General features: G+C 39.7%; 2 protein-coding genes and 1 long non-coding RNA gene across 3 annotated transcripts in view; all 3 read left to right on the top strand.

Annotated features, from left to right (window-relative positions):
- Positions 1-2,042, top strand: part of LOC138960920 (uncharacterized) — a 29,254-nt gene extending 27,212 nt beyond the window's left edge. Inside the window, exon 3 of the long non-coding RNA XR_011454095.1 lies at positions 1,921-2,042. This is a non-coding gene — a long non-coding RNA (uncharacterized lncRNA). The remainder of the gene's footprint in view (positions 1-1,920) is intronic.
- On the top strand, positions 2,043-10,965 carry LOC138961184 (uncharacterized). The gene is made up of 11 exons (XM_070332784.1): positions 2,043-2,205; positions 2,785-3,216; positions 3,490-3,695; positions 4,023-4,204; positions 4,426-4,580; positions 4,946-5,070; positions 5,669-5,819; positions 7,058-7,265; positions 8,260-8,440; positions 9,210-9,321; positions 10,783-10,965. The coding sequence occupies exons 1-11, from the start codon at positions 2,083-2,085 to the stop codon at positions 10,930-10,932; spliced, it is 2,025 nt and encodes a 674-aa protein (XP_070188885.1). The 5' UTR covers positions 2,043-2,082; the 3' UTR covers positions 10,933-10,965.
- Positions 10,966-20,519: 9,554 nt separating this feature from the next.
- LOC138962231 (pancreatic lipase-related protein 2-like) overlaps positions 20,520-23,982 on the top strand; it is a 28,055-nt gene continuing 24,592 nt past the window's right edge. The window contains exons 1-2 of the mRNA XM_070333965.1: positions 20,520-20,705; positions 20,904-21,049. Of these exons, the coding sequence (XP_070190066.1) occupies positions 20,929-21,049 (121 nt within the window). The 5' untranslated portion in view covers positions 20,520-20,705; positions 20,904-20,928. The remainder of the gene's footprint in view (positions 20,706-20,903; positions 21,050-23,982) is intronic.

Below are 23,982 nucleotides of genomic sequence, written 5' to 3'. Positions count from 1 at the left end.
GGACCCTCACACAGCCGTTCTCAAACGTTTTGCTTCCACTCTAAGGACTCCGTTGAACCTTGACATCTTACTGCTTATGTAGCTGCCGGCCAGCTGCCAACAGGAACTACGTCACTGAGTTAACCTCTTTCTGTTTGGAAAACCCTTTCTGGATAAAACGCTTAGTTTGGTCAAATCAGGCCGGAGAAGGGGGTTGGGTAAAGGGGATGGACAGGGGAGAATACTACATCACATGAGAAAACCCGCCGCCCACGCAACACGTGCTCCACGAGGCAGACGAGTGGGGGTGGGGTGGGGGGGGATGGGGGGTGGGTGGGGGGATGGGGGTAAGAGGACGACTCGGAACCAGCGTGAGAAAATCGCCGGGTCTGGTCAGCAACGTATTTCAGTAAACCTACCATGGAAAGGCAATCTGCTCTAAAATAAGTACCAACATTTTACTGAGAGAAAGAGCAAAACCGATTTTAGAGGGTGCATCTTAACTCAGACCCACTACCAAAACTGACCTGGATGATATATTTCTGCTCTCTATCTCTCTCCCTCTTTCTTATCCTGCAAACTTGTGAAGAAAACTGCTTTTTGAAGTAAGGACGAATTATTCCTTAAGTATAGTCGCTTTTTTCCACATACACACGAAGAGGGATAAGCCACCAGCAGGTCTGCACATTTGTTGACCTGGGAGATCGGAACAATCTCTACCTTTAACCCACCAGGTGTGGCAGGAATTCGAACCCAAGACCCATCGCTTAGGAGGCCGGCGTATTATCCATTAGGCCCCTGCGCCCGTCTATTGCGTGACTTTTTTCAGATAGATTTTAGTAGCTCACAGTCATTCTCATACCAAAGTAAAATGTACACCGACATGATCACCATGTTTTTTGAGTCAAAATGGTGTGTTACTTTGCTTTATTTGTTGTTGTCCAATAGCTATTCATTATCCGACCCTCAATTATTGCAACACTTACAGTTTTGCAATGAAATTCTATGCGCAAATGAAAGAAAATAAGAATCAGAGATTTGCTTCTTCATTCGAATGTCAAGGTTAAAAGTGGAAGGAGCAGATACGTTGGTGGCTGTTTCCACACCACTACCACTGACGTTTGAAACACGGACGTACGAGTTTATTTTTTTTATAAACAAACTTGGCTTGTTAAGATTTCATCATCACGGAAGCTTCCTCAGTGAAACTTGAGCCTATGGGCTTGGGTCTATGCAAATCCTAGGCCAGTCAAGTCTGGTTGTGGTATTAATTTGACAAAGACTTGCATCCTGAATTACGTTTTAACATAAATACGTCCTTGTTCAAAAACAAATGTTTTATAAAGAGACTCGATTTAAAGTTGTCTTGGTCGACACAAGGTCAAGACCATGTGGTGGTATTAAGCATCCAGTGAAAAAGAATACACAGAGAAAGTCAAGGGTTCAGGTACTTTAACACTGTTCGACGCGTATTTTATTCTAGTGTCAGGGTCAGCGACTGTGTGTGTGTGTGTGTGTGTGTGTGTTAGTGTGTGTGTGTGTGTGTGTGTGTGTGTGTGTGTGTGTGTGTCGAATAGGGGAGGGTCTTGGTCTTGTTGGTCATCATCTGCCTAGGCTTTTTCCTTGTGCAAGAGCATGCTTCTACTAGTCTTGGACACATACCTTAATTTTACAGCTGGGCAGAGTTAACATTTTAGCTTCATTTTATGCAACTGACACTCGTAGAAATCTACGAAATGAACTGACTCAATGAATATGACTACCGATTTGTTTTTACATATAGATTACTGGACAGATCAGGGGTGGTATAAATGATTGATGGTTCTGGGAGAAATGTATCTTTAGCACAGAGAACAAAGGACTCAATCAATGCACAAGTAGACCACACTCATATTCGCCTTGTCATTTAAAAATGTTGCAAAAACCGGTTACCTTTTCTAGGCCTGGCGACAGGACGTCCTCAAGTGGTACCCCAAACTGCACGAGCGAGCCCACTTCGTACCTCCTGTGTACATGAAGCGCATCAACTATGACTTGCAACCCATCGCAGACCAACCAGTGGCTGTGCCAAAAGATGCTGTCGAACACGCGAAAAAGCAACGCATGGAGGTTGATGAAGGCTATGAACTGGAAGACCAAGAACAGCAGCGGATTCTCCATTGCCTCCAGAAATTCTGCGAAAAACACAGCGCTTCTGGTAGTGAAGGCACTAGGACTGAAGATAAGGTAAAATGTAGTAGTTCTGTGAAGCTAGATAGGGGAAGTTCTGAGTTCTTTGTATCTGAGGAAGAGAGTGCGTGAGTGAACGAGGTGGCAAGGTATACTTGTCTTTAATCTGACACAGGTCATAACATGACTGTTGAAGTACGATGCTGGTTTTTCATGTAAACATCACGTTTAAGTAAATTCGAATCACGCCTACACCGCGAACTAAATGTATTTATGCATTCGTTTTGAGAAATAGTTATATTCGTTTATTTGATAAATTTTATTTATTTATTCATTTATTTTGTATGCACATTTGTCCATAAAAATCTTTCTTTATTCCTTAATATTTAATGTATGATGCAGAAAATTATTACTGATAAGGTTTGATCATGTCCTTATTTTTTTCTTTATTAATTGAGTAATTATATGTCTTTCAATAAACTATAATCTTTGGTAGACAGTTAATTTTGTTTGAAAATGAGGCCCGCAATTTAGTGCTGACCTCGGTTAAGCTATGTTTCAGTAAGGATCATGCATTGAATTGATAGAAAACGTTATTGTTGTTGTCACTTTCAAATAATGTGTTACACGATGCAGGGTTCTGAACACAAAGACGGCGAGGTGATGTTTGTCCTGTCACAACTCAAGTTCACGAGCTATTTAGGAGAGCCTTGTTTTGCTGCTGCAGCCCAAAACTTCCCGCGACCCGTCGACCTGAGGAAACAGAATCAAGACAGAGGAGACTTTGACATCCTCATCATCCACCGCCATTACGGCCTGCTGGCCGCGGAGATCAAGTCTGTGGGCACTCTCTTTTCCGGGAAGCCTGAGTCGCAGAAAGAGAACGACAAAATCCTGGTGAAAAGACTCAACAACATCATCAAGCAGCTCAAGAAGTCTGGTGATGTGCTGAGGTATCTGACGAGCGATATACAAGACCAACTTAGGGTGACCAAGACCCTGATGCTGCCCAACATTGCTGCTGCTCAGCTTCGGCGGGTGTTGCAAAAGGACCCCAATCTCAAAAAGGTATGCATGAATTTAGGAGAGATATCGCCGACATGCTTAGTATTGAGTTTCGTTGTTAGAAGCACTTTGTGTATACTCATTTTCTTCTAAACGTTTCTTTTCATACGTTTGTGTCTCTGATGGGATACACCTTCTTTTTGCAGATTGATGGTTGTGTGGGGTTAAAAAGATCGTTTGAAAATAGTCAATGAACACAATAATTAGGTTTACTTACTTCCTAATGTGGTTCTGCAGTTTTTGACATATACACATGCTATTCGCTTTCTATTACAGGAGCTGTGTGCTTGCTTTGGCATATCAGACACAGAGGATCCAGTTGATCTGTGTCTGACAGCAGATCAACTGTCAGACAGACTTCGTTTCTGGGAAGTAACCGATGACGTCATGGAACGGCTGGATCAGTGGTGGATAGCTTTAATGACAAGCAAGGGAAAAGACCCTGTCATGACGAAAGAGGTGTATGAAGAACTTGTGTTGAGGTATGCCAATGTCAACAGAACTGGGTGTTTTCTTCTCAATTTTTGTGCACATTTAAACAAATGAAACACATTTACAAGACATTTTTTTATTCGTCGAATCAATCATACAAGGCAATGGACGGGAAGTTATTAGGTAATATTTTAGGGGTAAGAGGAATGGGGGGGGGAAGTTAAAAATACATAGATCATAGAATATAGAAGAGAGAGAGAGAGAGAGAGAGAGAGAGAGAGAGAGAGAGAGAGAGAGAGAGAGAGAGTGCGAGAAAGAGAGGGAGAGGGGGAGGGTATCAGATAATACTTATTAGCTCACGACGTCGACCATTTTAGATTTGCAGGCCCAGCAACGACAGTGGAGGTGTACTGCCCCTCAGCTATGAGCAAGGCATCGAAGGTGGTTCGCACTGAGGGAGAAGGGGTGTCAGAGACTGCAGCTCGCTTCATGGAATTCGTGCTGCACCAGGAACAGATCAAGGTCCTTAATTCTGGTGAACATCTGGTCTACCTCACAGGTACCTCATGACATTGGTTTAAAGGTCAGACGCATATTATTGTTGTTTTTCTGTGTATAGTTTATTATTCAAACAACAAACCGGATATGCCTACAGCTAGTGACTTTTACTAGGCATGTCTCCATTTTGAAACCATCACTTTCATACAAATAAAGTGCGAGGATATGTTTTTAATTTATTGATATCGTTTATTTTTAGCATACGTTTTCTTTCTGTTTCAGGTCCACCTGGAACAGGAAAAACAGTCATGTTGATATTGCAAGGAGAACAATGGTTGAAAGATGGACATGACGTGCACGTGGTTAGCATGTACGACGAAAGTTTGGCAGCTTCACTGTTCATGATTCATAGTCTGCGGGCTAAGTGTCAAACAAAGGTAAGTACCTAATCATTGTCAGTCTCATCATAGGAGAGCTTGATATTAGTAGTGTACCAGCTACATTTTCGTGTGGACTAATATTCCCCCAGGAAGGAGATGCATGATCAGTCACTTAAGATGATTGCACTGGAAAATAATGTCCATGAGTTACTAACACTGCTAGATGCAACTGTTGTTATACTCCTTTGATAAACTATGTCTGGAATGTGCAAAGACGCACTTTCATAGGCAAATATTTGCACAGTAGATTTATTCTCTCGTAGAAGCAAGATAAGTAAAATGGATGTAGTTCTCGTGATGTAATGCTTTGATAGACTGCATGTTTTGCCGATTTATACATTTATCAATCAAAGTACTCTCAGGGACACAAAGTCCATCTCCACGAGCACCAATTGGGGACCGAGGACATAGATGAGGCAGTGGACAAGTTAGCTGCCTGTGCTCAAGACGGTCATCTGTACGTCATCGTGGATGAAGTGGATGGCAGGTAAAATATTTGTTTCTTAATTGTTGGCTCAACATTTGTGGGGAGAAGGGGTTAGCTTATTGAATACAGTTTTCCCTCCTTTTCCTTGAGGGTGGTGGTGCAGCTGACACATATATTATTTACAACAACATGCTGCAAGCGTTGTCATGTTTGTAATAATGGTCGCAGCAGCAACAGAAGTAGTTATAGTGGCAGCAATAGGAGTACTGGTAGAAGCAGCAGGAGTAGTGAAGGCAGTAAAAGCAATAGTAGCAGCGCATACAGCACATCCACCAGCATTAACAACAGCACCAGCACCTGGTGAAGCAGTGGTTGACTACGGGAAGATAAGAAGAAACAGCGGTCGTTGTAGTGGCATCAACAGTTTCAACAAACAAAATAACAACAATATATGAGAGAGTAGGTCTGGTAGTATAAAAAGCAACAACAACAGTGGTGGCAGAAGTAGATATACAGAAGTGGTAGTGGTAGTTGTTATAGTGGTGTTCTTGTTGCCGGTAGCAGTAGTAGCAGTGAATTTGTTCTTCTTCTTGTCTGTTGTTGTTCTTCTTTGTTATTGTTCTTGTTCTTGTGATAGTGAAAATATTTTTTTTTTCAGTGAGTTCAAACTCTTTTGCGAAAAGCTGGTCAGCCGTGTGAGGAGTCTGCACCTTTGGGCTGCCCACATCTACCACCGATTTACCCCACAACATTTCACGGAGTTCGCCCTTACTGTCCCTCTTCGTACCCCTGGTGCGATCACTCGAGAGGTAGAGAAATTTTCCATGATTTGCATGTTGTAAAAATATATCCCTTCCCGTGTAAACTTACTTAACTACCAGAGATCTGTGAAGCCTTTTTCTCGTTGTATCAGGCATGGGAATTGTCCGCTCCGCGAAAAGGAAATTACGTTTCAGCGAAACTGAGAAATTGTCCGCGGCAAATAAAAAGTAAATTAAATGATGTATACCATTGTCTCTCTATCCATTATTTGCTTACACGAGAAATATCAAACTATTGGTCTAAAAGGCTAAAATTCGGTTTCCTCGGTTTCCCAACGGGGCTCTGCCTCTGTACCTCGCCGGGGCCTAGGCGGCCCCTGGACCTCTGCCAATTTTCCGAGTTTTTTCGTATTTTGGAATTCCCATGCCTGTGTATACAGAGTCCATGTTTTTTCAATAGCCATCATGTGCTACAACACATCGTCTTAAGCTATCTCCCTTGGTTTTATGTACGTCCGTATATTTTCTGTGATATATGGTATGCTATGATTTTTTTTTTTGCAATGATGTTTAGCCATAGTCCGTTATACGCGTAGGTGTGCGAGAATATGTAAGCGCAGTGCTTTAAAGATGTCCATGTGGGAATGTGTAAGTGGGCGTAGTCGAATATCCATGTGGGAATGTGTAAGTGGAGCATATAAGAATGCCCATGTGTGAATGTGTAAGTGGAGCGTATAAGAATGTGTAAGTGGAGCGTGGTCGAATGTCCATGTGTGAATGGGTAAGCTGAGCGTATAAGATTGTCCATGTGTGCGATGTGTAAGTGAGACATGGATGTGTTCATGTCTGAATGCGTAAGCACAATGCAAGGAATGTCCAGAGAGGTATGTGGGAGGTGTGTTTATAACCTGCCCTGTTATATAGTGCTATATGTCTTATGTAAAATCAATGTCTTGTTTGTATTATTGTTATGTACCACGCCTGAATTTCTCTATGAGATAATAAAGTATTCTTATTCTTATTCTTATTCTTATTCTTGTGCACAGACTTCCTGTCCTTTGCATCTAATTTGATTTATAAACATTTTTAGAAAGGCAAATAATACATACCATTGTGTTCAAGATTGTGCATCTGCTTTTGTGAAAAATAATAAGAGGAAGATGTCTATGATTTATTTTCCATGAAACAAAACAAGGCAAGGGAAAATGAACACTGTCAAAAAACATTAATTCTCAATCTCGCTGACATAACACGAATGCCTGGAATCTCTTTTATTCTATTATCAGATTCAGAGGTCCGACTTTGTTGGCAAGTTCGGACAGGTGAGGGATTATGAGCAGAACGTCTATCCCCCCACTGACGGTCCTCTCATCCGTGACATACGTCATCAAGGTCCAGATCATCCTGATAATGTCATGCCACGAGACTGTGAAGCCTGTGGTACCCAGCTGGCGTCTGTGCTGGTGGAACTGCATGTGGGAGGTAAAGCTGATGGTATGCACATGTGACTAGCTTAACTGGCTTTTAAACGGCGATTTACTCACATTTTTGTGTTTGAACAAACAGAATTTCATTTTAATTTCAGTTAAAGTACAAAGGAACCTCAAATATACGCAAATATAGCAATTTGTATTACAGTTATCAATGTACTGTCGGTAATCCTGATTGGCCAAAGCTCATTTTGCAGCTAAATCAGTGCTGTACACATGACATTCCAATATGTCTGTTTTTACCGAGGTACCTGAGCCATACGGAAACCTGGCATACCGATGAATACTTTTTAGTCATATGCTGTTGATGCTTGGCGTTACTGAAAGCAGAAAAGGGTATTTTCGGCTGACAACTTTCAGTTTCAAACTAATGATAGGGTAGACAATTCAAGGAATCCTCATGAAGAGTTCTCAACATGGTCAAACAAAAATTTCGGAGCACAATGAACATGGGTAAATGTGTGTGACCACGCGCAGGTCATATTGACATCAACAAAAATATAAATGATAGGCACCAGTCTGCATCCTGGTTTCAGTTCTTCTGGGAGAATGTGAACCTAACCAAATCACACATCAACATTTTTTTGAGCTGAAGGTCCGTAATAAAACTCTAAACAGCGATGAAAGAAGACCACAGTACAAACTTGAATCAATCGCTAATGAGAGAGCTGATATGAGACCCGAGGAACTTTTACATACATTGGTAACGCAAACTAATACTAATATACTAATTCAAAGATAATTAGGTCTTAAACGGCACTTACAAAGAAATTCAAATTGTGAAAGTCTTCAGCGTAAAGCAGCCCTTGCCATCATGCCAAAGTGAAAGATGTTTGACTTGTCAAGGCGTTAAAAGGCTTGCTTTATAAGCGCGCATGCAGGAACACTCACACACACACAGGCACACACACAGGCACACACACACACACACACACACACACACACACACACACACACACTTGCAGGTATAACTGCAATATAGTTTAAATCATGTCCAGGTACTGCTGGCACAATCAAGCAGACTCCAGTGTCTGGCAGGCCTGAACCATTGCAGTATCGGGACGTCTTCTTGCTCTGCCTCACCGGTTTCAAGGACTGCGGTTCTGACGGAACAGAGCAAAACACTTGTGGTATCATCAAGGGTCTTCGGCAATTTGGGATTCCAGTTACTGTGTTGTCGTAAGTCCTTAAAAGCGTATTTTATAGGTGGTACGTGTAATATCGCTATTGCTTCATTTGCAATTCGTTTGCTCGTCACTAAATCCTCAACGAATAATTCTGCTATGGAAATAGTGTGTTTATTTGATGGGTACATTTTTAAGGACCAGCCAGTACTACGGAGTGATACGACTATGTTTGTAGTTAAGTAGTCCATAAACATATATATGATGTATATCGAAAGCAGTTCAGCTAGCTAGTACATGTGAGGCAGTTTTGGATCTTTTCCGTGCGCACTTGGTATTGTGCTTGCGTTTACACACGAACGGGAATAAGGCACTAGCAGGTCTGCACACAAGTTGACCTAGGAGGTCGGGAAAATCTCCACGTCACCCTTAACCCACCAGGCGACCGCGGCCGGGATTTGAACTCACGACCTTCCGATTAGGAAGCCGATGTCTTATCCATTAGGCCACTGCGCCCGTCGGTGTCATAATGATATGCAGCCAACCTACAACCCAAGCCTTCGAACTTAGTTGTTAAAATGTTCTGCAAAGACAGGATGTTGAAGTTTTTAGGCGCCCTTAATACTACCCGCTTTTTCAACAAGTGCCTGAGTGATTTTGTAAATTTTTCAAGCTCTCCGTTTTGATCATAGCGGCAACATCGTATGCACGGTCAGTGTCAAATCAGATTTCTTGTGTTACTTTTAAAGATACATATTCTTTACTTCAAGATTTAATATCCATTTTTTTTTAAATTCACTAAAACAAGAAATCATTATTCACAGGGACGACGATACAACCTCGCGCAGCAATTTGCTGACAGACGTGGTCACCATGCAGGGTCCAGACAGTGTCATCGCCACAAGCGCCCAATGTGTTTTTGGGCTGGAGAGGAAGGTGCTGAATGGATAGGGGAGGATCGGATGTATGTGTGTGTGTGGGAGGGGGGGTTCTGTGTGTGTGCAGGGTGGGGGGGTGGGGTGGGGGGGGGAGGTGGGGTGATTGTACGTGGGTGAGTATAGCTCAGTTGGTAGCGCGCTGGATTTGTATTCAGTTGGCCGCTGTCAGCGTGAGTTCGATCCCAGGTTCGGCGGAAATTACATAGTCAACTTTGTGTGCAGACTCTCTTCGGTGTCCGAACTCCCTCCCCCCCCCCCCCCCCCCCCCCGTGTACACTACATTGGGTGTGCACGTTAAAGATCCCACGATTGACAAAAGGGTCTTTCCTGGCAAAATTGCTTAGGCACAGTTAATAATTGTCTACCTATACCCGTGTGACTTGGAATAATAGGCCGTGAAAGGTAAATATGCGCCGAAATGGCTGCAATCTACTGGCCGTATAAAATTTCATCTCACACGGCATCACTGCAGAGCGCCTAGAACTGTACCCACGGAATATGCGCGATATAAGCCTCATTGATTGATTGATTGATTGATTGAGTAAGTGTCGGCATGCTTCTGTGCGTGCATCTGCATGTGCGTACTTGTGTGCATGTTTGCACGTGTCTAATAGTGTGTTCGGGGGTGAGAGAGTGTTGATGTGTGTCTCTCTCTTCCCCTCTGTCTCTGTCTCTGTCTCTCTCTCTCTCCAGGGCCGGACCAAATAAGTTGTAAGAGGGGGGTTCCTCCTTTTTTTTTGGGGGGGGGGGGGGCACAAGCGCGCGCCTGCTTGAACTAGGGGGGTCCGGGGGCATGCTCCCCCTGAAAATTTTTGCAATCTGGTGCATTCTGGGCCTTGTTTTGAGGGTTAAGAGCAGCATTGTTTTGGTGCTAAAACTAGCAAAAAAAACAACACTCAAAGCAAGGTACATGCTTTTTCCAGGGGTGGGGTTCCGGAACCCCTGGAACCCCCCCCCCCCCCCCCCCTGGGTCCGGCCCTGCTCTCTCTGTCTCTCTCTCTCTCTCTCTCTCTCTCTCTCTCTCTCTCTCTCTCTCTCTCTCTCTCTCTCTCTCTCTCTCTCTCTCTCTCTCTCTCTCTCTCTCTCTCTCTCTCTCTGCTCGATGCAAAGTTGTTGCTTTTAGCAGTTGACATGATTGTCTTGCTTTTTAAACTGTTATCCTTTAGTTTTATCACAGACGTTTCTAAAAAGCTCCTGTCTTTTCACATTTGTTAAGTCTTCAAAGTACGATTACTTCCCTTTGGTTATTTGACTTCAAATGTTGTTAAAAATCTTGATCGCCTTCTAAAAGTAAACAAAATCGTCTGGGGCGGGGGGCGTCCCGGATTAAAACCTTCAGAGTACAATTATGCACTGTAGTGTTTGTCACGGATTTCCTGCACTCCCACACACTTGATAATATTCCAACCAAAACGTAAATCCACATCGTTTCTAAAAGGACAGTCCTGTTCCTTTGCAGATCGTAGCCTGGGTGCAACCTGCGCAATCTGAGTCAATGCTTGAACAGTTCGATAGACTGTTGGCTTGCTCTCGGACATCTGGTCAGCTGATCACCATTACCACGTCACGTGATTCAGAACAGGCAAGGGCAAGTAAATATTTGATTTAATTATGTTACATTTTAGTTTTAGCCGAAGTGTCTTTGTCCTATTTACTTCATATAATTTGTCATCATTCTATTTTTTTATTTATTTGATTTTTTAGACGTTATTTGTTTTGATTGATTTCTTTTAAGATTTGTTATGTTGATTTGTAAGTTTATTTCCTGAATGCTAAGTTCTGAATGTTTCAGTTAAATGAACTGGGAAGTTAGGGGAATGACCCACCTGAGTAATCAGTGTTGTGGGAATCGGTCCTGTTTTTCAATGGGAGTTGGCTGACTGTTAACAAATCCAAAACCAAAAACTCCCTTCGTTCCAAAATTAAGAATTAAAGAAAAACAATAATGGTTATTTAATACAATGTTTAATTTTTTATAAAACAAAACATACACAAGTACGTCAAGCCAATGAAATTTTAAGTGGAAATACAAACAGACTGTTTTGTGTGAATCACAAACTTAGTATTGAGATTTCTCAAAAGTTGTTGAAGCTTTCAAACGTTACACATCGCAAGGATTTGATGACCTCCACTCATGTCGCAAATATGGTATCATTATCCTCCTCAACATGTTATTTCAAGATCACAGCGGGTTTGTAATGTGTTTGTGTGAAAAGAAAGCAAAACTTTCTCATATGTTTAAGCGATGAAAACTTTATAGTGTCTGTTGACCCTGACACATTGTAACTTTGGTTCACACAACGTCCATTAAGCAGTTGAACATGGACAAGTTTGACATTCCTTGATCTAGAGTTGAGTTTTCTCAGAAGCATTTGCAGCTAAATCATTCAAATATGTAAAGTTGCACACTTTTAACCGTCTATGTTGTTGTTTCCATTCAGAATAAAAATTTGGAGGACGTCAAATAAAGTTTGCCGCTGTCACAAAAACAGAACATATGAACAGTGTGTTTTCTTAGAAGCAAGTTAACCCAGATTTGTTTTTAAGTATGAGGAGTGATTATTCAATTCACATTCATTATATTTGCTTGAATACCATGGTAAGTAACGAAACCAAGTCGTATTTTTTTATGATGCCTCAGACTTGATGCATTCAGTACCTGTTTTAGCTTAAGGCTGGAGCACACTTTGGAAAGTACGTTGGAGTAGCCTCCCTTCTACGTTGGAGTAGCCTCCCTTCCCGGATTTAGAACGCGTTTCGTGTCGTAACAGATTATCCACTTACTAGCCATATCCGTATGCAAAATAATGAAATAAACATTAGGAAATGGCAGACGTTTACAAATATCGACATTCTCTATCAGTGCAATAAAAAACAATCGTTAGAACTTGCATTTACGACATGTCGTGCGTGAGAACGTGTCAGTAAACAAGCACTTTTTGCCTTGCTGAAGAACCCCACGAGTCAAGCTAAAACAGACGACAAGTAATGGAAAGCAGTCTGCGGATAAACATAACAAACTACTGATGAAAAAGTGTGTTCATCCCTGCTCTGGATAAAAGACATCGGACTGATGACAACGTGGCAGCGTTCACGCGAAAAGATTTTTTTCCAGATTATCGCTTCTACATTTTATTGCACGTACTTGGGGCAGATCTGAATTTCTGAAAGATGACAAATCGGTCTTGTGTGCTGAGAACCACATGTTCTTTGCCGACAGAAATCACGATGGGACAAGATGTAGATTGTGTTGAAGAGATGTTTGCAGATTATCGCATCTACATTTTATTGCTCAGATCAATGCACGTAGTTGGGGTAGATCTGAATTTCGCAATGGAAGACGACAAATCCGTCTTGTGAGTTAAGAACCACACGTTCTTTGGCAGCAGAAATCACTATGGGACAAGATGAGGATTGTGTTGAGGGGCTAATACTGACTGACTTTAGATGAAGAGTTCCTAGACTGCCTGGTTTTTGTAGAGAGGCATCATGATGATATCCTGGGTTTTTTTTTTACGTTCTTGGTCACGGTGACAACGCGCCAGAATCGCACGAAGATCGAACTCTCGAAGAAAACAAGTTTATCGCTGAACATCGGAAATGTGAAATGCTCTTCCTGTCTGACCAGTCTCCCCGTTAAATCCACAGGCTACATTATTTATCAGGTAACTTACCAAACCGGAGTGTGTGTGTGTGTGTGTGTGTGTGTGTGTGTGTGTGTGTGTGTGTGTGTGTGTGTACACCGGATTACCACCATCAACGCACCCTTTTGGACTTTTCTACTATGCCTGCTGTGACATTCACGAGGATTATTGTGATTCTTGGACAATCGTGTGCCTATGCTGGACTTGCAGGAAGACAAACGGTGCCGGAACGGTATACGTGCTGCCAAGTGTGCACGTCCAGAGCTCAGTGTGAACCGAGAGTGAGTGTGTCATTGTGTGGAAGTTTTGCTTGATTGATTTATTCATGATTTAATTTGCTTTTTGGTTCAATAGTAAAATCTGTGTACGTTATACTTTGTATTTTGTGGTGTGATTCGCCCGAGTGCGAGACCCCCATCCCCGAACGCCTCTGTGGGTGGAATTGTATATATATATATATACTTGTGTAACGTGAGTGTGTAGATGAGAATGTGAAAGTTGCTTTGGACCCAGATACACACAGCAGACACCAACGCAACAGCTAAGTTTCAGCCTGACAAAGAAATTCGAGTGACACAGCTAATGGCTGTACTTGTTATTTCTCTATTAAAACAAATGTTTCAAGATCTTTAGGCCAAAACAAATAAATTGTCTGTTTCTATTAACATGGCTAAAAAAATAGGGTAGGTAGGTAGGTGTTTTTGTTGTTGTTGTTGCCAGGATAGAATTCTTGAAAATAACTAAATGACACAAAGAGACAAGACTCGCTATAGATAGATTTATAAAAAAAAAATGTGACAAAGGATATAAAATGATTGTTTTACCTGGTCTGGAATCTTCAGTAGTAATTGCATAAAAAAAGTCTGATAATTATATCAATTATCATGTTAACTTTTTCTTAAAATGGGTGCGTTAAATCCTAGTCTGTTTGTTTTTAATGGACTAAGCAATCCTTGGACTGACAGAAAAGATGTATTTTAAAAATGTCCAGTTGCTTTTACTTATTTTTCTAATTGGAAGAGAATACAAATAATTAAATTATGCACTCTTTTCTGTTCAAATGGGTAGAGGGCGGGGGTAGTAAAAGGATCACAGTTCAAGATTTTGCGCGACAAGAGGTGTGTTTCTTTTATAAAGAGCAAAAACTCAACTTGGTATCTAACACTATTTCTGAACACTGTAACCACTTTAGCACTTTTTTTCTTTTTTTTTCTGTCTTCCAAACTTCTAATTCAGCTTCAAAAATGATAAAAAAAAAAAAGGTTTTTTTTCTTCTGAAATCTACAGTTAAATCACTATTTTGGATATTCTATTTTGCTTCCCTATTTATCTTCTTAAGTTTTTGATCATCTGATTACCTTGCTTTTCTATTTGGAAGATAATATGCACTCTTTTCTGAAAAATGGGTAGGGGGTGGGGGTAGTAAAAGCATCACAGTATAAAATTTTGTGCGACAAGAGGTGTGTTTCTTTTAACTTTGATGAAGAGGGATAACTCAACTTGGTATCTAACACTAGTTCTGAACACTGTAACCACTTTAGCACTTTTAATTTATTTGTTCTGTCTTCCAAGCTTTAAATTCAGCTAATAAAATGAGTAAAACAGTGTGTGTTTTCTGAATTCACCAGTTAAATCACTCTGTTGGATGTTATTGTTTGCTTCCCTATTTCTGTTCTGAAGTTTTTGATCACCTGACTACCTTGCTTTTCTATTTGGAAGATAATATGCACTCTTTTCTGAAAAATGGGTAGGGGGTGGGGGTAGTAAAAGCATCACAGTTCAAGATTTTGCGCAACAAGATGTGTGTTTCTTTTAACTGTGATGAAGAGGGATAACTCAACTTGGTACCAAACACTATTTCTGAACACTGTAACCACTTTAGCACTTTCATTTTTTTTCTCTCTGTCTTCCAAGCTTTAAAATTTAGCTAATAAAATGAGTAAAAAAGTGGGTTTTTTTTCAGAATTCACCAGTTAAATCACTATGTTGAATGTTCTATTTTGCTTCCCTATTTCTGTTCTTCAGTTTTTGATCATCTGACTACCCTGCTTTTCTATTTGGTAGATAATATGCACTCTTTTCTGAAAAATGGGTAGGGGGTGGGGGAAATAAAAGTATCACAGTTCAAGATTTTGGCCGACAAGAGGTGTATTTCTTTTAACAGTAGTAAAGAGGGATAACTCAACTTGGTATCTAACACTATTTCTGAACACTGTAATCACTTTAACACTTTTAATTTATGTTTGTTTGTGTTCCAAGTTTTAAATTAAGCTTCAAAAATAGTTTTCTCATAATTCACAAGTTAAATCATTATGTTGGATGTTCTATTTTGCTTCCCTCTTTCTCTTCTTAAGTTTTTGATCATCTGACTACCCTGCTTTTCTATTTGGAAGATAATATGCACTCTTTTCTGAAAAATGGTAAGGGGGTGGGGGTAGTAAAAGCAACACAGTTCAAAATTTTGCGCGTTAAGAGTTTTTTTTTCTTTTAAATTGGTAAAGAGGGATAACTCAACTTGGTATCTAACACTATTTCTGAACACTGTAATCACTTTAACACTTTTAATTTATGTTTGTCTGTGTTCCAAGTTTCAAATTAAGCTTCAAAAATGGGTTAAAAAAATGTTTTTTTAATAATTCACAAGTTAAATCATTATGTTGGATGTTCTATTTTGCTTCCCTCTTTCTCTTCTTTAAGTTTTTGATCATCTGACTACCCTGCTTTTCTATTTGAAAGATAATATGCACTCTTTTCTGAAAAATGGGTAGGGGGTGGGGGTAGTAAAAGCATCACAGTTCAAGATTTTGCGCGACAAGAGGTGTGTTTCTTTTTACTGTGATGAAGAGGGATAACTCAACTTGGTACCAAATACTATTTCTGAACACTGTAACCACTTTAGCACTTTCATTTTTTTTCTCTCTGTCTTCCAAGCTTTAAAATTCAGCTAATAAAATGAGTAAAAAAGTGGGTTTTTTCAGAATTCACCAGTTAAATCACTATGTTGGATGTTCTATTTTGCTTCCCTATTTCTGTTCTTCAGTTTTTGATCATCTGACTACCCTGCTTTTCTATTTGGTAGATAATATGCACTCTTTTCTGAAAAAATGGGTAGGGGGTGGGGGAAGTAAAAGTATCACAGTTCAAGATTTTGGCCGACAAGAGGTGTATTTCTTTTAACAGTGGTAAAGAGGGATAACTCAACTTGGTATCTAACACTATTTCTGAACACTGTAATCACTTTAACACTTTTAATTTATGTTTGTTTGTGTTCCAAGTTTTAAATTAAGCTTCAAAAATGGGTAAAAAAAAATAGTTTTCTCATAATTCACAAGTTAAATCATGATGTTGGATGTTCTATTTTGCTTCCCTCTTTCTCTTCTTAAGTTTTTGATCATCTGACTACCCTGCTTTTCTTTTTGGAAGATAATATGCACTCTTTTCTGACAAATGGGAAGGGGGTGGGGGTAGTAAAAGCATCACAGTTCAAAATTGTGCACGTTAAGAGGTGTATTTTGTTTTAATTGGTAAAGAGGGATAACTCAACTTGGTATCTAACACTATTTCTGAACACTGTTATCACTTTAACACTTTTGATTTATGTTTGTCTGTGTTCCAAGTTTCAAATTAAGCTTCAAAAATGGGTAAAAAAAATGTTTTTTTAATAATTCACAAGTTAAATCATTATGTTGGATGTTCTATTTTGCTTCCCTCTTTCTCTTCTTTAAGTTTTTGATCATCTGACTACCCTGCTTTTCTATTTGAAAGATAATATGCACTCTTTTCTGAAAAATGGGTAGGGGGTGGGGGTAGTAAAAGCATCACAGTTCAAGATTTTGCGCGACAAGAGGTGTTTTTTTTATAACTGTGATGAAGAGGGATAACTCAACTTGGTATCAAACACTATTTCTGAACACTGTAACTACTTTAGCACTTTTAATTTTTTTTTTCTGTCTTCAGTTCCAAGCTTTAAATTAAGCTAATAAAATGAGTAAAAAAGTGGGTTTTTTTTAGAATTCACCAGTTAAATCACTATGTTGGATGTTCTATTTTGCTTCCCTATTTCTGTTCTGAATTTTTTGATCATCTGACTACCCTGCTTTTCTATTTGGTAGATAATAATTATGCACTCTTTTCTGAAAAAATGGGTAGGGGGTGGGGGAAGTAAAAGTATCACAATTCAAGATTTTGCGCGACAAGAGGTGTATTTCTTTTAACAGTGGTAAAGAGGGATAACTCAACTTGGTATCTAACACTATTTCTGAACACTGTAATCACTTTAACTCTTTTAATATATGTTTGTCTGTGTTCCAAGTTTCAAATTAAGCTTCACAAATGGGTAAAAAAAATAGTTTTCTCATAATTCACAAGTTAAATCATTATGTTGGATGTTCTATTTTGCTTCCCTCTTTCTCTTCTTAAGTTTTTGATCATCTGACTACCCTGCTTTTCTATTTGGAAGATAATATGCACTCTTTTCTGACAAATGGGAAGGGGGTGGGGGTAGTAAAAGCATCACAGTTCAAAATTTTGCGCGTTAAGAGGTGTATTTTTTTTTAAATTGGTAAAGAGGGATAACTCAACTTGGTATCTAACACTATTTCTGAACACTGTAATCACTTTAACACTTTTAATCAATGTTTGTTGGTGTTCCATGCTTCAAATTGAGCTTCAAAATGGATACAAAAGGATTTTTTTCCGAATTCACAAGTAAAATCACTACGTTTAATGTTCTATTTTGCTTCCCTATTTCTCTTCTTCAGTTTGTGATCATCTGATTGTTATTTTGTTTACATTTTCACAATACAATATTGCAACTTATTCAGTAGTGTTTGCGTGAAAAAATCTGATACCTATGCTTAAACTTCAGTCGTTATCTTAAAATTTTGCGCGTTAAGCCCTTTATATTTTGTATTTTCCTGATAAAGCAAACATTGAACTAACAGAAAAAGTAACTTTTAAAACTACCTAATCACTTTGAAATTGGGCCTCCAAAGTGTTCTCCAGCCTTAAGCTGTTTTATTTCAATGTCGCATCTTGGCTTTGACTTTTTAACCAAATACCCTCCTGTAATTAAGATATTCAGATTGTTCAGTTAATAAGTACAATTGATTGCATCTAGAATCTGGCTTAAGGAAAAATTTACAAACAAGAACAATCTATGACTTGGAAAAAAAGATAAATACGAATCATCTGTACTTAAATATTATGATGTAATACAGTTTATAGCATTGCAGGGCAACTTACCACCCCAACATTGGACAGTTGAATTTTGTGTTTGTATTAGTTCTGTGAAGGGGAATCCTTTTTTATAATGTGAGCATAGAGAAAGAGTGATAACTTGGGGTACGTTCATATTTAAAAAAAAAAGCGTTCATATTTAAAAAAAAAAAAAGAACAATGATCTCCATTATACTGGAACACTGTTTTACTATGCAGTATTCAGTTTTGTACAGCTCTATGTTTGTCCTTCCAGTTATGTATATTATTGTTGTTGTTTTTATATGCATTCGAATGCCTTTTGGAATAACCTTTACTTATATAATAATCTTTTTAGATACCTAATTTTTAATTAATTTCATATCGTTTTATCTTCTCACACAGGTGGAGAGTTCAGGATCTATGCCAGAAAGTAAGCGACATATGCTATTAAGGAGACGCTAACAGGAATGTGTATTCTTTTTGTCATAATATATGTGAGCCTGTTGTGAATGTTGCTCAACACATTGATCTTGTATTTGTTCATGAAACGGATAAAAAGCATTTGAAGAAAATCCCTTGAACTATATACAGAGTGCGCTGGCAGTCATCCAGGAAATAAAAGCATCAAAAACGTGTTTGCATTGACCAACACTCTTACTTGATATGCCATACGTAAATAGCCTCCGGGGAGCTCTTACTCAGAGAGAGGTGCATCGATAGTAAACCATTAACAGTTATGCAAAACGTCCTTATTAAAAGTTACATTATTGCAAGGAATTATCTCCCGTGACAAGAAAAGTCGTAACAAAACAAGAAGTGCATCTACATATATATATACGACTTGTGTCTGTGTGTGTGTCTGTGTGTTTGTGTATCTGTGTATTTGTGTATTTGTGTATTCGCCATGCACGGCCAAAGTTCTCGATGGATCTGCTTCAAATTTGGTGGGCATATTCAGGTTGACCCGGTACAGGACACAACCTGGTCGATATTTCAACACGTGCTCTCAGCGCGCAGCGCTGAACCGATTTTGGTTCCACCTCAGCTACCCGGGCCCCCATACCGACACACCATAGCCGCTACACCACATCACAACGCCAAAGTTCTCGGTGGATCTTTTTCAAATTTGGACACCGTATTCAGCTACACCCCGGACACAATATCATCGATGAGATATTTCAACACGTGCTCTCAGCGCGCAGCGCTGAACTGATTTTGGTTTTTGTGTTCATTTCACCATTATAAGTAACTCTTCCTTATCTTCTCATCTTCTCCAGGTTTTCAGCGTTTACCTCCCTTCCTTCGTATGGTGCACTATAGTTTGAGGGAGGCATCTTCGGATATTCCCGTTCTGTTACTATTTTTAGAAGGTCACCGCAGTGTCCAGAACGTAAATTGGACCCGTAAATTATCCTCACTGTAAAAGTGCAAAGGTCGAATCAATTTATAGCCACGCGAAAAATACACTGTCATCTATCTCTCTATAGATATGGCTTCTCTGTGTTTGTGTGTGTGTGTGTGTGTGTTTTTATGTGAGCAACACCTGTGCATTGTTCAGTTCTGTTTGTGATGTGGTCTGGCGGCTTTTGTGTAATTTTATGTACTGGCCTTCCTTTCAGAAGCCATAACAGTTCAAAAGGGCTTAGAGATAAGCTCTAAATTGCTCAATCCTGTTTGAGTGGAGTTCGCCTCCAAAGGTGATTAACACGGTTACATTCGTCGACAAGGATGGGACTCGATATGGTCAGGAATGGCATTATGGCCACTGAATCATTTTCGTGCTGTTCCCATTCCACGAATCTGGGAGGGACCTAAGCTTGGCGGGTCCATTGTTCGGACCCGGCGAAGCCGGCGTACGGCTCTAAGTACTTCTTCCCGGCGAAGCCGGCTACCCGGCGAAGCGGGTATTCATTCTAGTTACTAATAAGCCAATAACTCAAACAGAAGTGCAGTGCAGGGAATTGTCACATAAGACCTGGAATGGATCTGTCAGCAGTCAGGAAAGCGTCCACAGTGTTAGAAACATATAAGTCTAATTTTGTTCTTGGAAAGGATTCTTAGACGACGGTAGCTTGCTATACTATCAGAAGTTACCAATCAATGAGAGGAATTTATCTTTATGAAAGATGATAGATTGACATCTTCTCATCATCTCTGCCTACGTGAAACATACCTGTGCTGAAAGCAATCGTAGGACCTTTGTCTCAAGATCGGAACTTTTTCCCACAAACTTTTTTGTTGCGCTGCTGTTTTAATCAAAATGAAATGGTTTAGATGCAACAGAACTATTTTTAGTACACTGGTCGCATAGTTGAATTTGGGAAATCTGTTGCGTACATTTAAATGTTTACAGAGTGCATGAAGATGGAGAGAAGAGTCGAGATACCCACTTCTGATTGCGACATTGAAGACATGTTCATCGAGCTAGGCCAGGCGTGCATCACTGAAGACATTGTCCGTGACGTCGATGCTGTTTTACAGCTCTACATTACCCATGGAAATGGAGAAGAACACCCTGTCTTCCTCAACTTGCAGAACGGTATGTGTCCTTAAGAGTCCGTGTATGTATGCTTCTGTTTCTGCTCACATTTATTTTTCTAACCGTCTGTCTCCAGACGTTTATGATGCTAAATTCCCCATTACATCTTGACGTTTTGGTTGTTCCTTTCTGGTTACTTTTGTCAGGTGAAGTTTTTTTTCTACCAGAATACTTGAAGTTATTTGTTTCTAATTTTAGATGGTGGAAGTGTGGGAAAGGGTGAATGGGACCAATCAAGAATCGCAGGAATCTTCAGAGTTCTGGCACAGGACGTGCCCATCTTCTTTCGTGGCGACACAGCGGAACTATTCCAGGCATTTTCAGATGGTCGTATCAATGTCCAGGTAAACAACTCCACACCTCTGCTTCGAATTGAACAGTACTGGAAAAAAATATCTGCTCTGTACGAGGAAAGATTCAGAGGAAACACACACGACTGAGCTCTTTGGGCGTGACGGAAGTTTCAGCAAGATCAAATCTAGACTACTGCAATTATGCGTGTGTTTTTGTAACATAAAACTTAATGCAGAATCCTAGCTCTGCTTGCTCTCAGTCAAGACTTCGAGGGCCATGGCCATCCTATAGAACAAGACGCAGAGCAGTGTACAGTGTCTCCAGACACCAAAGACGACAAGAAGCTATACATGGTGTGTGAGAGAAGGGTATATACTGTCTTGTAAGGAGTGTACACGGTGTTGGAGCTCTGAGTTGTTCTGACATGAACAAGCCTGTACAGTTTGGGCTGTGTGTTCAATAGGGACCCGCAATATAATAACTCTGCGTTGTCGTGCAAACAGTTGTATTTATGTGCTTGTTTTTTTTTACTCTGCTCCATGAATAAAATCTATTTAAACACACACTCACATACGCACACTCGTGCAGACAGACACAGCCACATACACACAAACAAGCAAACACACACACACACACACACACACACACACACGCACACACACACACGAACACACACACACACACACACACACACGCGCGCGCGCGCGCGCACGCACGCACACATGCACACGCACGCACATATACACACGTACCCGCGCACGCCTGTACGATAAAACAATATTCAGTGTTTGTATAGTAAAATAACTCCTATTTTACCTTGTACCGTAACCCCGAAAATAACAAAGTCTTGAAAGTATACTGCTATGCGCCTTAAGCTAGGCTGCCACCACAAGGTTATAAAAGACAACAGATTTTCAATTAATGAACAATTTTGTGTTGTTATTGATTAGCAAAAATGTAAAGAAATGACATACATGTATTTGTGGGTAATACCAAACAGAATCAGATATGGGCAAACGGATTTATTCCCGTGTTCTGCCTGCAATGTAAGAAAGGTTTGGTAACGAGGCAGCGAGATAGTAGGACAAACCTTAAAGTAACATAATTTACTGCAGAAGTCCGTTTTATTTGTTGGAGATTTCCTGTCTATTCTGTTTTAATCCTAAAATGGATTAAATTAATTTTTTCGAACGACCAGCACCACGTAGTATTATTAAATCATCGCTAAATTGCCAAGAGATACAGTATTTACATTGGAATAGCAAGACTACTACAACTGACAACTGTTATTTTTTGGACGACTTACAAGAAAGACTATTCATACTTTAGACTAACAGCACTAGTACAATAAAGTATTAGGGTAATCCTCGGAAAAATCGCCGTGATAGATGAGACAGACTCGAACTTAAAATGGTATCATCTTTCCTGTCAAATTGTAGAACAGCAAGTCGCGTAAGGCGAAATTACTACATTTAGTCAAGCTGTGGAACTCACAGAATGAAACTGAACGCACTGCATTTTTCATTGCTACGGTTAATTTTCTAAAGGTTATTTTTTTCTGAAATAAGCTTACAGTACATTTTATCCAACGACCTTCACCAGTACGACAATGGCACTTCTTGATTAATACACCGTTTAGCATTAATTAACCTAAAAAGCATTATCAAGAAAGACAATTTGCATCTTTGACTTACATTATATATCTCCAGGCTAGCTTCATGCGTGAAACTGTTTGTCTACTGTTGTGTCAAAAGGGGTTTTGAAATTTGTCCTCAGCGATTTTATTGCTGCTACATCTTTATAACATTGTCGCTACTGTGACGTGTTTTCTCGGTAAAACTTATATGTCAGAAGGAAATATAAACAAGTCGCGTAAGGCGAAATTACTACATTTAGTCAAGCTGTGGAACTCACAGAATGAAACTGAACGCACTGCATTCTTTCACAATGACCGTAGTCCGCCGCTTGTGCAAAACGGAGTGAAACTGACGAGCCAGTTTAGCGCGGTAGTGGTTTCGCTGTGCTGCATAGCACGCTTTTTCTGTGCCTCTCTTCGTTTTAACTTTCTGAGCTTGTTTTTAATCCAAACATAACATATTTATATGTTTTTGGAATCAGGAACTGACAGGAAATAAGATGAAATTGTTTTTAAATCGATTTCTGAAATTACATTTTAATCATAATTTTCATTTTGCTTGTTTTTAATCCGAATATAACATATTTATATGTTTTTGGAATCAGAAAATGATAAAAAATAAGATGAACGTAATTTTGGATCGTCTTATATTAAAAAAAAATGTATTACAATTTTCAGATTTTTAATGACCAAAGTCATTAATTAATTTTTAAGCCACCAAGCTGAAATGCAATACCGAAGTCCGGCCTTTGTCGAAGATTGCATAAAAAAAATTCAAAAAGCCGGATATGACGTCATCAAAGACATTCAAAAAAATGAAAAAATATCTGGGGATATCTTACCCAGGAACTCTCATGTAAAATTTCATAAAGATCGGTTCAGTAGTTTACTCTGAATCGCTCTACACACACACACTCACACACAGACAGACACACACACACCACGACCCTCGTCTCGATTCCCCCTTGAGTAAATGTAAAAACAACACTCAGAACAACGTTTCCTCTATCTCTTTTTGCTTGTTTGTGTTTTTGTTTTATATAAATGTTTCACAGTGCTAGGTTATTATACCGCATGGAGACGGTGTTCATTTCGTCTTGTAAGTTAGTTAGTTAGTTAGTTAGTTAGTTAGTTAGTTGTTGCTTTTTTGGGTCCAGCGGACCATATAGGCCAAATCAGGACCCCATCTTGAAAGTTGATGTTACCTCTTTTAATACGTGGGTGTGAAGGTCATGATTATATGAATGGTCTGGTGCGTAAGTTAGAGTAAGAGCTTGATCAATATGCTTGAAAGGTAATAAGGTAGGGTGGGCGGGGGTAAATAGGTGTCACTGGAGTTTGAATGCA

Source organism: Littorina saxatilis, linkage group LG3 (assembly GCF_037325665.1).
Source record: "Littorina saxatilis isolate snail1 linkage group LG3, US_GU_Lsax_2.0, whole genome shotgun sequence".
In the NCBI taxonomy this organism is placed as follows: Eukaryota; Metazoa; Mollusca; class Gastropoda; order Littorinimorpha; family Littorinidae; genus Littorina; species Littorina saxatilis.
Note: the sequence above shows the minus strand (reverse complement) of the source record. Positions and strands in the feature narration are given on the sequence as shown.